Source organism: Enhydra lutris, unplaced genomic scaffold, assembly GCF_002288905.1.
Source record: "Enhydra lutris kenyoni isolate GAN:26980312 unplaced genomic scaffold, ASM228890v2 scaffoldscaffold16, whole genome shotgun sequence".
NCBI lineage: Eukaryota > Metazoa > Chordata > Mammalia > Carnivora > Mustelidae > Enhydra > Enhydra lutris.
In genome coordinates this window covers 3,116,092-3,130,881 of record NW_019154100.1, presented here as the reverse complement: position 1 = coordinate 3,130,881, position 14,790 = coordinate 3,116,092, and the positions used below count along the sequence as shown (strand labels likewise).

Here is a 14,790-nt window from a genome sequence, read left to right as displayed (position 1 = left end):
TGACCCAGACCGCGCATTATGGATAAATTAGCTAGAGTAAATTTTCCATTTCTCACCACATGTCAAGGCAGGTAGAATATTCTGTCGAGCCCAGGAGGACATCTGGAGGTCTGTACCACAAGGTAACTACTTCATTGGAGTATGTGTGGCTAGGGACAGATTTTGCTCTTGCAAGACCTGTAGATTAAAGGAAACACAAAGAAGTTTAATAGGCATTAATAGGACAAGGAAATTTTAATTTGAAGGCTCACAGTTTTAAAAGGTCAAACATGACACTGTAGTACAGAATCACAAATGCAATGTTGAGATTACTAGAAAGGCTGGGGAAAGTATATGGCCGCCTACCTGTTTCAAATAATGTTAATAACCAATAATCACTTATATTTCCTAATCAAGCATCATAAATCTGATAAAATTCCAGAAAAGTTTCAAACAAACAATTCATAAACTATTAGACGTTACTCAGAAGCTTAGAAATCTCCTGGACTTTCCGAAGGAAGTTTCATGGAACCCTAGTTCTATGGGTTTTAAGTAAGTATTTTGAGAAAAGATTCCAATGTCAAATAATTTTGGGAAAAGATGGTTTAAAAAGCTAAAACAGGTCTTCATACTGTGAGGCTTCTTAGTGCCCTTCATTTTTCTAATATGCATTATGAATCTGAAAGAAGAGAATATGATGTTTTTATCAAAGGGCTGTCCCAAAAGTACTTTTTCTTTCAGTGGTCTGTCAAATACTTACTGGAAAATGGTCAGGAAACTCTATTTGAAAACCACCTAAATAAATAACTATAAAGGAAGAGTTAAATTTGGAACATAGAGATGATGAGATGCCATAGGGTAAATTAAATGTTTTCTAAGAACTTTAAAAATGAGAAAATGGTCACAGTAATATGTTAAGTGAAGAGTTATGTTCCGTTTGACCTCATAACAGTAAGTACTTTAGCATAGAAAAAAGACTGGCAGGAACTATTTGAATGTCTTCAGTGGTTAGCTCTGGAAAATGGGATTATCCAGTTTTGGGTTTTTCTTTTGTTGCTGTTGTTGTTTTGGGGAGGGGTGCAGAAGAAGAGGGAGAGAGAGAGTCTTAAGAAGGCTCCACGCCCAGCATGAGCATGATGCAGGGCTTGATCTCATGACCCTGAGATCACGATCTGAGCCAAAATAAAAACTTGGATGGATTTTTTTTTCTTTACTAAATTCAACTTTTCAAGGTTTTTTTTTCCCCCAGGTTTTCTACAATGAATATGTAACTCCTTTTAAAAATCACAAAATCTATAGATGTCTTTTTCCAAAAGAAAAAAAAAATCCATATGATAGCTTTCTATATGGGCATGTTCATTAATAACAAGTGAAAATCGTTATTTATGAGGTTTTTATTGTGAGGCTCAAAGCACATATAACATTTTTATAATAAATGTACCATAACACATTCATTTTAATGTTGATTATTTATATTTTTATGTACTATTTAGGAACATGATTTTTCTGCTGTTTATTAAACACTGGATACTCCCTTTACTGTATTATATGAAAATGCTAAAATTAATAGGACAGCTGACAAGACAAATAATCTCTAATTAATTAAACTATGGTTATAGTAACTCAATTTTTTCCTATAATTCAGTTTTTATGATAATACAATGGTATATTGGGGTGCCTGGGTGGCTCAGTCCTTAGGCATCTGCCTTCAGCTCAGGTCATGATCTCAGGGTCCTGGGATCTAGCCCCACAATGGCTCCCTGCTTGGCGGGAGGCCTGCTTCTCCCTCTCCCACTTCTTCTGCTTGTGTTCCCTCTCTCGCTGTGTCTCTCTTTGTCAAAAAATAAATAAAATCTTAAAAAATATATAATGGTATATTATAAATTGGTTGATGTAAGTATTCAATATTAAAACATACAGACTATACACAAACATACATAAATATATATATGGTACCCAACTTTTCTGCACATGAATGGAACAACTATTTTTTAAAAAAATATTTTATTTATTTATTTGACAGAGACAGCAAGAGAGGGAATACAAGCAGGGGGAGTGGGAGAGGGAGAAGCAGGCACCCCGCTGAGCAGGGAGCCCAATGCAGGGCTTGATCCCAGGACCCCGGGATCATGACCTGAGCCAAAGGCAGATGCTTAATGAGTGAGCCACCCAGGTGCCCCGGAACAACTACTTTTAATAACAGATTTCCATAGTAACCTCCACTTTTCTCTACAAAGTTTTAACCTACCTAAATTCAGGTAAAACTGCACAAGAGATAGGACAATTAGATGGTAAAGTGTTTCCAGAATTTAATAATCCCATCAAAATATTTAGTTCCTCAAATGAGCACGTTTCTATAGAGACCATAGAGCTAAGAACAAGTCCTTGAAATAGGTTCTGACTTGTTCCATATGCTCTCATCAAGTGAAATGGGATGCCAAAAACATTAAGGCTGGATCCCTCGGTTCCTCTAATACCCTCTTAAGAGAAAACTAGGCTAGAAGAAGGAGAGAATGAAAAAACTGAGATCTTCTTTGACAGTTCAGAAGACCAGGCTAATTAAAGAAACCTGTGGTATTTCCAGGTTGGTTTTTTTGTTTTTGTTTTTGTTTTTTGGTATTTCCAGTTTTAAAGAGAGAACAAGACCTCAAAATAACCTAGAAACAGTATAAATCTAAATAATTATATGATTTCAGGTCAAGTATGTTTACTCTGAATATAAGTTTGTAAAAGTGGTTAAATATGAAAAACATAAAAAGGCAAAGTTCTTTGTTTCCATTATTCTCCCCCTTCTCACAAGTTTAGGTCAAGCACTACCCAAACACCACTGACATGGGTCATGTAGCTCCCAAATCAAGAGTGAAAATGAGCTTGTAATATCTAACTTTTTAAGGTGTTAAGTTTTTTAAAATGGTCTGTATGTTAATGTGTCATATTGAAGAATCTTACTATATTTTAAAGACACACTCCTCTGCATTGCTTGAGAAAAACTCTTCTACCACCTCACTTTAATATAGTCAATTTAGACATTTTCTTGTGGAAGGTGTCCTGTAATGGTGATAAACAAAAGGCTTTCATCTTAAAAATATGTCTGTTCAGTTAAAAAGATATACAGATCCCAAAATTTTTCAGGGAGGGAACAAATTATTAAAACAAAGAATAGGGGCACCTGGGTGGCTCAGTGGGTTAGCCTCTGACTTCAGCTCAGGTCATGATCCCAGGGTCCTGGGATCGAGCCCCGCATCAGGCTCTCTGCTCAGCAGGGAGCCTGCTTCCTCCTCTCTCTGCCTGCTTCTCTGCCTATTTGTGATCTTTGTCTGTCAAATAAATAAATAAAATCTTAAAAAAAAAAGAATAAAAAAAAGGATATACCCTGAAGTAGGAATATATAACAATATTTTTAATAAATATTTTTGGTAAAGATATTGCCATGTATTTACAGTCATGCATCAAAACACACTTACTCATGCAGAATATATTAAACTGCATCCTCCAGCTGAAGGAAAAACTGTAGGACAGGATTAATTAGCACAGCATGTGTGAAAGCTTTCTTTCTCTGTTCCCTGTCAGTTGCTATGGTTACACTACAGGAAGAGAGCTACACCACCTTTTAAAAAGGATGAAGTTCATGGGTTATTATCAAAACTTCTTATATTATGTTTAGTTTGAATTAAAAGTCAAAAAGCAAAGTGTAATGCTCAACAGATGAGTACAGGTTATTTGCACAATACCACTTTAGCTGAGTGCGTTGGTACGAAAGGGTGCATGTTCCTATGGGCACTTAAAATGGCTTACAGAACAATCCAGAGTATCCCACTTTAACATGTTACCATTTCCAACTCATGTTCTCATGAGTTTACTCTCCCTAGAGGAGAGTAAAAAGTCCTGCTGTTCAAAGCCTACTGCCAGTTATTCAAAGTTAACCTCGATACCAGCTAGCACAGAAGAATCTTAGACTTCCAGATGAGTTAAACTTTATAATTAGCTTCTTACCCAATGAAAGAATCCCTTTACATTATCTCTGTAAGATGGTGATCCAACATCGGCTACCACCCTGAGCCTGGTTTTACCCTCTGGCAGGGGCACAAAATAAATCGTGTAATAAAGCTTCCAAAATTTGACCTAAACAGACTAGTTGGTTAGCATCAACCAATGGACACCCTTCAGGCCTTACCTTACAGTTCTGAAAGCTGTAATGGACACTGCTGGCTACTCCCCTTCTTTTAAACTTACTCCTTTGATTTCTCAGATAGGGAGTGGCTTGGTCTCCTGGGATCTTCCCCCATCTGCTCCTTAACTGCTGGTTTTGTGGAGGATTATCAAGTCAAACCACTGCTTTCACAAATATGTATAACGAACGGTGGCTAATACCATGTTTTGATGTCATCCACAGGTGATTTCTCATGACACCTAATCTCCAACTCACATCTGTCACAGGTTTCAGATCTGGAATTATCCCATTCCTCACTAGGCATAGGCATAAAGATATCCTATGGGCACTCGACATGACCCCAACCACAAGTGCCTACAGCCATCTGCATGTCAATACAGGAAATGCGCCATGAGTCCAGGAGTATATGCCTTTCACTAGTAAACTGTTTCAGTTTCCAAAAATAGGAAACTTTCTCTTAGCTGTATATAGACACATGTTAGATTTTATATTCCGTGTACACTGCACACCTCATTACTCTTTCAAATTCCAATGCATCCCTTGTGCATGTGGTAAGATTGGCTAGGGATTGAGTAGCCTCTAATTTTATGAAGAAAGTTGCTAAACCTAGGACAGGGTTTCAAGAATGATAACTCCCCATGTCTCTGCTCAATTCTTTGACCAAAGAATTGAGAAAGAACTGATAACAATGACTCGTTTCTTTCTAATTAAGTGGAATAATGACAAAAGATAGATGAACTTGCAAATATCAACTGAAATATGCTATAAAGGCATAGGTTCCACCATTTCCCGGAGGATGTGCCACTCTTTTGTGTCTGTCAGTAGTTTTGTTTTTATATTACAGCAACTCTCACATGTCTCTCTCAGTATACCTCATTCCCCAAACTAAACAATCAGAAAAAGAGTGTCTTGTTCTTAATCACAAAATCAGTATTTCTAGGAGAGCAGCTCCTTTCTTCACAACTTGATTCCAAACAGACACGAAACACCTGGGTAATATTTTACCATCTGGCAGTTAGGCTGGAAAGGAAAAGACTTCTCTATTCCATGAGCCAGTCCACAGAAAAAGGGCAGAGGGAGGCATATATATATATATATATATGTGTAAAATATAGGCATATATAGGCATATATGTGCCTACACACACACACACACACACACATAAATATATATACACACACACATACATATATATACATATATTTTTTTTCATTTTCTTTAGTCCTGGGAATGGGTCAGAAATATCTTTTTTCATATAAATTTTTTTAAGATTTTATTTAAGATTTTATTTATTTATTTGACAGAGATCACAAGAAGGCAGAGAAGCAGGCAGAGAGAGAGAGAGGGAAGCAGGCTCCCCGTGGAGCAGAGAGCCCGATGCGGGGCTCGATCCCAGGACCCTGGGATCATGACCTGAGCTGAAGGCAGAGGCTAACCCATTGAGCCACCCAGGTGCCCCTTTTTCATATAAATTTTTAATGGAGTCCCCTTCCTCCTAGAGGATTTATATTAATATCTTGTGATGTGCTAAAGCAGTCTGAAAATTCTTTACTGCTGCTCCTAGAATGTATCCATCAACAACCATCACACAAAACAAAAAGTATTTTCTTCTGGTGTCCTCCAGAGTTCTGGCTTCAACCTCTTCCCTTTGTACTCGACGACATTTCTTGGGTGATATTATTTACTCCCATGGCTTTAGTTACTCTCTGTAAGCTAATGATCCCAAATAAATACCTCTAGCATCAATCTTTCCCTAAAACTTCAGATTTCTATTAAAAAAACTCCACTTCATCTTACATGGGTATCATAAACATTTTTCCTGCCCTTAATTCTCCAACTAATGTTTTCTCTTCCCGTGTTCTAGAACTCACCATTCAAGATCAGCATCCATCCATTCACCAAAACCAGAGGGCTCATTTCATTGTAGGCTCCCTCCATTTACAAAATTACAAAATTCAACAGATTTTACTTTGTAATTTCCTCTTCTCTTCCTCTTTAGGTACTCCTCATGTCTTGCTGGATTGTTACACTAACCTCAAGTCTGTTCATGGCAAAACTTATCAATTTCAAAATACATCCTAGACAATAATGACCTACACTTGTTAAAATAAATTTAACTGAAAACTAAAATTTGGTTGAAATATTCTTTAATGTGAAAAATAATAAAAGACTTCAATGCTCAATCTTTCTCTATAAGCACTATGAAAGCTGGATTTTTCCAATCCCCTTGGCCCATTTTTGCCATCACAGGAAGCAGGAAATGTGGATATTTGAGGGTACTTTAATATTTTTTTTAAAGGTTTTATTTATTTATTTGACAGACAGAGATCACAAGTAGGCAGAGAGGTAGGCAGAGAGAGAGGGGGAAGCAGGCTTCCTGCTGAGCAGAGAGCCCAATGTGGGGCTCGAACCCAGGACCCTGAGATCATGACCTGAGCTGAAGGCAGAGGCTTCAACCCACTGAGCCACCCAGGCACCCCTACTTTCATATATTTAATATCACATGGTATTGCTTAAAGTGGAAAAAAAAAGTTTTGGAATTACAATTCTTTCCTTTGATGAAACATCTTTGTTTTCCTTTCCATTCAGATTTCTATTTTAACAGAAGCTCGTCTTTGCAGGATTCCAAAATCCCTTAAGAATGTTTTGATTGGCAACTCTTAGAGTCTTTCAACTGAATAATAATATTCTTTGAAGATAAATTCTAATAAAATGAAATTCAGTGCAGAAGACATTTAAAGATATTAAGGCAGTATTTTATTTTGCTCTGATTTTATTTACTTATCTTTGAATTTTTAAAGTTAATAAGTTATGCCTAATTACTATCTATCCTAAAGGGCACAGATTTTCTTAATCTGCATTTTAAATAACAGAAACAATCATAATATCTTAATATAGGCATTCTAAAAAGAAAGAAAATATTCAGAGATGCCTAGATGGCTCAATTGGTTAAGTGTCTGCCTTTGGCTCAGGTCATGATCTCAGGGCCCTGGATCAAGGTGTCCAGCTCCCTGCTCAGTGGGGAGTCTCTCTCCCTCTGTCGCTGCTGCTCCCCACTGCTCGTGCTCTCTCTCTTGCTCTCAAATAAAGAAGTAAAAAAGACTCCTGACTCCTGAGTCTACCTGCAACTGAGGGTTGTAGAGGTGGACGGGGGGATGGGGTAACTGGATGATGGGCATTAAGGAGGGCACGTGATAAGAACCGGGTGTTAAATGCAACTAATGGTTCATTGAACATTGTATGAAAAACTAAAGATGCTGGCTAATTGAATTTAATTTAAAATTTTAAAAATCTTAAAAAAAAAGAAAGAAAATATTCAAATACTTAATTTCACAAATAGAAAAATTTTATTTTCTATTTTGTATAGAAGTTAAAAACAATATACCGCTCTAGGAAATACTGCTTTAAATGAAACAGATCTGATGATGGTAAGTCCAATCAGTCAGAATCCTTTGGCTGACTACCATATGAGCAATATGCTGTTATCAGAGCATTAGCCTACATTTTGGAAGACTTGTGATATGAAAAAACTAAATGCCTGATAGTGGTTCTGACACTAACTAGTTAGTTGTGTCTCCTCGATTAAGTCATGTAAGCTTGCTTGCTATGTTATGCATAAAACAAAAAGGGCTGAGATCAGATTCCTCAAGTGCCTGTGAGCTGGCTACCTGTCTTTGTAAATAAATTTTGCTGGAACACAGATACACCCATTCATTCACATATCATCTACCGCTTTGTGGTCAACGGCAGAGCTGAGTAGTTGGCACAGACTGGGACCCATACGCTACATTTAGTATCTGGCCCTTTAAGAAAAAGTTTTGCTGAGCCATGGATCAGACTAAGGACACTTTGAGTCGTCCAAGTACTAAAACTCAGTGATGCTAAGAAAATAATACTAAAATTAAATGTGTGAAGATCATGTAAGCTCCAATTCTTAAAAAGGCCTTTAAGTAAATAATTCCACCTCAATGATCCCCTCACATCATATCTGCATTCACAGAGAATGTGAAATCAATTCCAGTAGAGTGTGACATCATTTTCACAGCTCACTGGCTTACATTTCGTTTTCTAGTCTCTGCTTCTCATTTAGTGAGACCCATAGTTATTATTCCAATGTGAAATGACAACACAGTACAGAAAATGAATTTCATAATCTGACTAAATTGGCAATTTTGATGAATGCATATTCATGCTGGTTTTCCCCCAATTTTTATTTTTTAAAATATTTATTTATTTGAGAGAGAGGCAGACAGACAGGGCAGTGAGGGAGGGGCAGAGACAGAGAGAGAGTCCCAAGAAGACTCCCCATTGAGCTCAGAGACTTAATTTCATGACTCTGAGCTCATGACCTGAGCCAAAACCAAGAGTCGGATGCTCAACTGACTGAGCCACCCAGGCGACTCTTTTCCCCAATTTTTAAAAATTAGAGGTAAAACATACTAAGTTCATCATAAGACTCTCAGTCTTAAATCAAGACTTATTATTCAGAACTTTTAGACCATTTGGTTATAAACACGTATTTATATATATACACGCCAAATATTCTAAGGATGTGCACTGGTATGTGTTAAAGAAAGATCGTTGAATCATCACAACTATAATTAGGTCAAATTATGTAAAAATAATTATGATTTTATGCCAGAGGTATATCCTTTATGTTTAATAAGAAGCCAATCTATAAACATGACATCATACATATATAACATTTGAAATGACAACATATGCTTTCATTAACTTTTGAGTTTTTAAGGGAAATACGAAATTAGAGTGTTCCTCTGGAAGGTTTATGAGAAAATCATTCCCATTTCCTTTCTAAACCACCTAAAATTTTTTTAAAAGTTGGGTGTAGGGGTAATACAATATTTTTACCTAGTCTTACTACAGATAATACTAAAATATGAAAAATCAGTGAATATGCTAGTGCAAACCTGATGAGAATTTAATGAGAAGTTACAATCTATTAGGTTTTTAGATACATGATACCATTTAGTCATTACAACAACCTAGAAAGTAGTATGATTACTGGTATCCTAACTTAACAGAAAGGAAATGGGTTTATCCCAGGTTACACAGTAGTAAGTAGCTATGCCAGGATGCATACAGGCAGTGTCACTGGAGTTTGGTGTCACTAATGTAGTAAATAAACTTCAAACCTCCAAAATTAATGTATTTTTGAAAATGTTCCCCAAATGCTCCATACGCCTTTGGGGAACATTCTCAAAAATATATTAATTCCATGAAATAAATATGTACCACAATCACTGCAGAGATGAGTCAGAGAGCTCTCGTGCTGGAAAGGATCTAAGACAGTCCGTACCTTCTGTGATATCACTTCTTACGAGAAAGAAATTGAGGTCCACAGTTCTATCCATTCTGCCTTCACTATATCAAATCCAGCCCCTTCTTTCTGTCCTCTCTGCCACTGACTGCCACTGTAGTTCCTCAAACTTACCTTTCTGGGCCTTGAGCCTTTGAAAGAGCTCCTGCCTGGTTGCCCAGCCAGCATATTTGCCTCTCCTTTTCATGTTCCATAGTCTGTGGAAGAGTCACTTCCATGCAGTATATAAGGGCTCCCTCTGTGCGTTCAGGTGAGACCACCACTGACAGGCTGTGTGACTTGCAGCGAGTTGAGTTTTAGTTGCTTCCTCTGTGAAATGACCTGGCTGGATATTCTCCATTTATCTCTTCTAATGTGTTCCTGACTCTTCTCCTCCACTCCCTTCTATGCTTCCCAAAGGCTGACCTCAATGGGCCTGTAATTACAGAATCCCTGGCCCCTTGATCTCAACTTTTGGCTGGACCATTGGGAGGCACACTGCCTGAAGATCAGAGGATAAGAAGGAAGGAAAACAGCGAGACTGATGTACTTTTTGCACCCCTCTCCTGCTGCCCCTTTCCCCATTTGATTCCTTCCCAGCTGGACAGGTAAATGGCAGTAGCTAAGTCCCCCCTTGCTTGGTGGGTTCCAGAATCACTCTCTCTCTTAATCCCTCATAGGTGTAGTGGTAAAAGCCCCCCACTATTGCTAGCCTGGATGGGTTTCACATTTTCAACCCTGCCCACAATTTCATAAATAGTCCCTACCTCAAACTCCTCTATCACCCCATTTGAGCTGCCCTTTGTTCCTCTCCAGGATCTCTGATACAAGGACCATACCTGACTCAGGTTATTTGTGTGAATTAAATGAGAAATGCATAGAAAATGCTTCATAGTACAATTGGCTCATACAACACTCACAACATATTGGCTGTCACCATGAACTAAAACACCATCTGATCAGGTCACTTCTCTGCTAAAGAGCTTAATGGGTTCTCTGGAATTTATCCTAAAAGTCCAAAATCCAAAGACTTCCCCTGCTATTTCTCCAGCCTTGTTTCTTCCCATTCCTTCCTTTTTATGTTTGAGGCAAATTACCTGTAATTATCTGCTTTCACATCAGCTTCTTTGCACATGATCTCTGATCTTGGAATGCCTAAATGTCCTTCAAAGCTATACTCTGGCCAAGTATTCCAGCAGCTTTCCTGACTTGCCCTCCCCTCCCAGGTCCAGGTACCGAGCCTTACTCTTCTCTGACTGAAGCCCCGAGGCTGAGTGGACTTGCCAAGTCCTTCACTCACATGTCAGCCGCCATCCATCCCACACCAGACTGCAGCTTCCCTGAAAGGAGGACCACAGTTCATCTGCTTTTCTACCTCCAGCTCCTGGCGTGGTGTCTAGCCCACACTGAGTCTCCTGTTGCACCAACATATATGTTGAGACCAGCCACCTACCCCCAAGCTCCGAGAGACAGTGTTCCTTTAGCAGGTGGCATGTCTATATTGTCCTGACCAACAGAGAGAATGGCCAACTCACCTGATCCACAGTACCTCTTCTTTCACCTATTTTATAACTTTATACCTTGGGACATTTTGTCAGATCTCAATAGAGTATCTGTCCCTGGATTTCAAAATGTTTAAAAACCCAATGTGGGTAAAAGTGAATCATATAAAAGCTCATGATCCTTTTTTGTTATTGTTATTTAGAAGTAAGCCCAAACACATAAATTCTTTACTTCTTTTATACTGCTCACATATATGTTAGATACAAATAGGAAGACATATAAAGCTATTAAAATATAAGCTACTGGCTCATAATAATAAACGTGATGGATATATTTTCTTAACAAATTCTGTTATTTCTCAAACTAATATGTTTAAAATTTAGATAAATAAAACCTCAAGAAGTAATCAATCTCTCCTCTATATTTTTACATCACATGTCATTTTCCACTCAGCTCACTTGGCAGTAAGTATATAAAACGATTTTATTCAACTTTTTATTTCCGTGTTTACCTCTCCATCTATATGATAAGCTATGAGAGCAAGACTCATGCCTTACGACTGCCCCATTTCTTACCACCACTCTCCACCCCTTCCGCATCCTGACATAACACCAAGTCCTCTGTAAAATACCATATTTAAAACAGGGCTAAGTCTATCTAGAGTCTATCTAAACCACACATGGACAGGGAACGGCCTGTTCCCTGCTCACTAGGATCCAGACTAGGAACTGGAGGACTCAGATGTTTGAAACCAGCTTAGATTCCAACTACGACACCAGGTTCCTCTGATTCTACATGGCGCCCTAGCTACCTCTCAGAGTGTTAATTTAAGAAGAGAAGGAGGTATGCCCAGACCTGAGAGGTGTTTTTTTTTTTTAAAAAACCTCGATGGGCAGCAGTACAAAAACATCATTTCAAAGCTTACCGCTGTTCCGTTTTATTAAAGAAAGAGACCTGAATTTATCTTTGAGGTTGACTGTTCCTTTCTTCTAAGAAAACCAACTTAATGGCAAAATTTCTGTTACATAAATGTAAAGCAAGTCCCTACCCACTACTCTGGGGCAAGCTGTGAAATTAACCTGCATCTTGATGTTTCAGAGCAAAGGGTTTAGTGTAAACTGGGTGCATGTTTTGGCAAAGCTAATGGGCTTCTGAGGCTCTGTGGTTTCTTTGAGGAAAATGTTTGCTGCCTCAAGGAACACAGAGATAACATAACAATGTTCACCTTCATTCTCCGTTAGAAGTTTTCAGGAACCAAGAGGACTAAAGAAAGGGGATATGGTGAGAGCTTTTCTTTACCCTAAAAAGGACAAAACCAATAAAGCCCAACTTGTGGTTACATTTAAGTCCAAATCCTATCATGCATACTGATATTGGACTGTTGGTAATATAAATATTCTTGGGGCTTTGGGCCTGAGTGACCAATCCTGTGGCTAGGGGATAGAAAATTGACCCTGAAATCTGAAATTCGATCTCCCAGGGCCCTCAGATTCTCACGAGGAGGGAACTTCCTCCTCTTTGGAGGCCTGGGGCCTGAGTTCTAGGTAGGTCACCGGGAACACTCATTTTGGGGAGACAGAATCCAGTCTTAGGCAGACAGAGATGAGGAGCAGATAAACAGAGAGGAGACCCTTTCCCCCGACTCTGAGGTGGGACTTCCAGGTTCTGAGCAGGGAACCTTAAACTGAAGCAAGCGGTGCCCTGAGCAGCCCTGCCCTGCTCTTCCCTAAAGGCTCAACCTTCATAAAATCTTGGTGGGACTGACAGATGTTGGCTGCACTGTAGTAGCCTCAGGGAAGGGTCTGCTCTGCCCTTGGGCAAATGGCCAAGAAGGCCAGAGTGGTTACGGCAGTGCCGAACGCCATGGGCGAGCCAGTCATGACATGATGCCGTCATGAGAGACACCTTTCTGGTGGAATCAAGAGGAAGAGCAGAGTGAAGGAACTCGAAGCACTGTTTCTGACACCCAGGATGCCTTCAACACTCAAGCAATAATGAGGGCCCAGGCTGAGGAGCTCCGAGGCCCTCTGGGCACCACTGTAAGGGGACAGAGGCATAAAGAAATCTAGGGGGAGCATTCTAGGCAGTGGGCACCACAAGTGAGGCAGGAGTAGGCCTGGCATGTCACAGGGATGGTGAGGGTGCCACGAGGGGGAGGCAGTGCAGCCAGCAGGCACCCTGGGGCACCCCTCCTGTACCATCCCACGTGTCCTTCACTGCCACTTCTCACCTCTAACTCCCACCCAGCTCCAAATGCTTCCTTAAATCTTGAGAGCAGAAGGCATTCCTTCCTGTTGTGACTGGTCACCTGGCACTTTCCCTGTAAGCATCACAGTCACTGGAGAATGAAGCTAATTTATTTAAGGCAGAGGCAGTGTCTGATCCCCAGGACCCGCACAGGGCCTAGACTGTGTAATGTGTTCATTGAATTGACTGGTTGAACTAAACTTGGAAGTCACTGGGTGTGTTTCACAAGTTTCAGAGATTGATCAATGGCACCTTTTATTCTAGGCGTTTACCCTGTATTTAAACACACAAAGACTTCTACGCGGGGATAGTTACTGTGACACTGTTTCTAGCAAAAGACTAAACACAACCTCAGATTCCAGAAGGAAAGTGGCTAAATAAATTATGGCACAGCTTACAAAATGCAGCCAAAGAGGCCAATAAATCTGTATGTATTAATATGGACCCAACCCTAATAAATTGTTGAGAGAAAAGGCAAAACAAAGAGCAGTGGGTATGCTATGTACTATCTACATTAAAAAAGAAGAAGAAGAAGAAGAAGTGCTTACATAGACATATTCTATCTCTGAAAAGAAACATAAGGAACAGGTAAAGGGAACTGCCTGTGGGGAAAGGAGTAAAAAAACAGGAGGAGAAGAAAACTTAATTTTCACTCAACTCCTCTTTTGTTCTCTGAAATGCCTATTACTGTGTGCACAGGGGGAAAAAGGACTTGTTTTTAGAAGAGAGAAAGAAAAAGGGTCAACCAAGTCCTCACACAGCCCTGTGCTGTCATGCACCCCCTTCCCACTTCCGCCCTCAGATTCTAGCATCTTTCCTTATACTTCATAGTGTGAGTCCTAAAATAGTGATCGGATATAAATGACAGGTTCTCCTGGTGTGGCAGGGAAACTGATGGCTGGCAGCAATGAGCTAATGACTGGGTAGAACAAGCTGAAATAAACTATTACTTAAATATTCTCACCACTACCACCAAATTGTCTTCTAAAGCACAGGCTTGTCGTGTAATAGCCAGTTTAGTGACGAAGACCAAGTTAAACTTGCATGAGCAATTTGAGTCATCAGGCAGTTCTGATGTTAAAAAAAAAAAAGAAAATTCCTTAAAGGGAAATTTGCTTTCAAATACAGTACTTAAAGTAGATATCCCTCAGACGGAAGAGTCAAAACTGCCCAAAGGAGCTAAGATTTAAAAATTTTTTTACAATTCATACAATGAAGTTTTCATTTCTACGTCTAATGGAACCACGTGAAGGCATGCTGCTCTAACTAACCAGAAATAATGGACCTGAGAATACAGTTAGGTAGGTTTTGAGAAATTCAAACTCAGAATCAGCAACATGACAATTTATCCTCCTTTGTCAGCAAACATCACACATGCTAAGCCTGAGAGGACCAAGAATGTTCCCAGAAGACTGCCACGGTTTTAACAGAGCTGTCAGCAATAAAATATAAACTCCTCTTGTGCCAGCCTAGACAAGTATCTTCTCCTTTAGGAATTAAAGACAGAAACCTAACATCTGAAGCACATGTCCTTTATAGAATCTGATATATAGACTTTAACTATTCCCCTCTT

The 14,790-nt window shown here is 39.3% G+C and overlaps 1 protein-coding gene across 2 annotated transcripts in view; it reads right to left on the bottom strand.

Moving 5' to 3' along the window:
* Window positions 1-14,790, bottom strand: part of LOC111147311 (cyclin dependent kinase 14) — a 584,276-nt gene that overhangs the window by 242,752 nt on the left and 326,734 nt on the right. For both annotated transcript variants that reach the window (XM_022503295.1, XM_022503296.1), the window contains one exon: window positions 57-177. In XM_022503295.1, coding sequence (XP_022359003.1) covers window positions 57-177 — 121 coding nt within the window. The remainder of the gene's footprint in view (window positions 1-56; window positions 178-14,790) is intronic.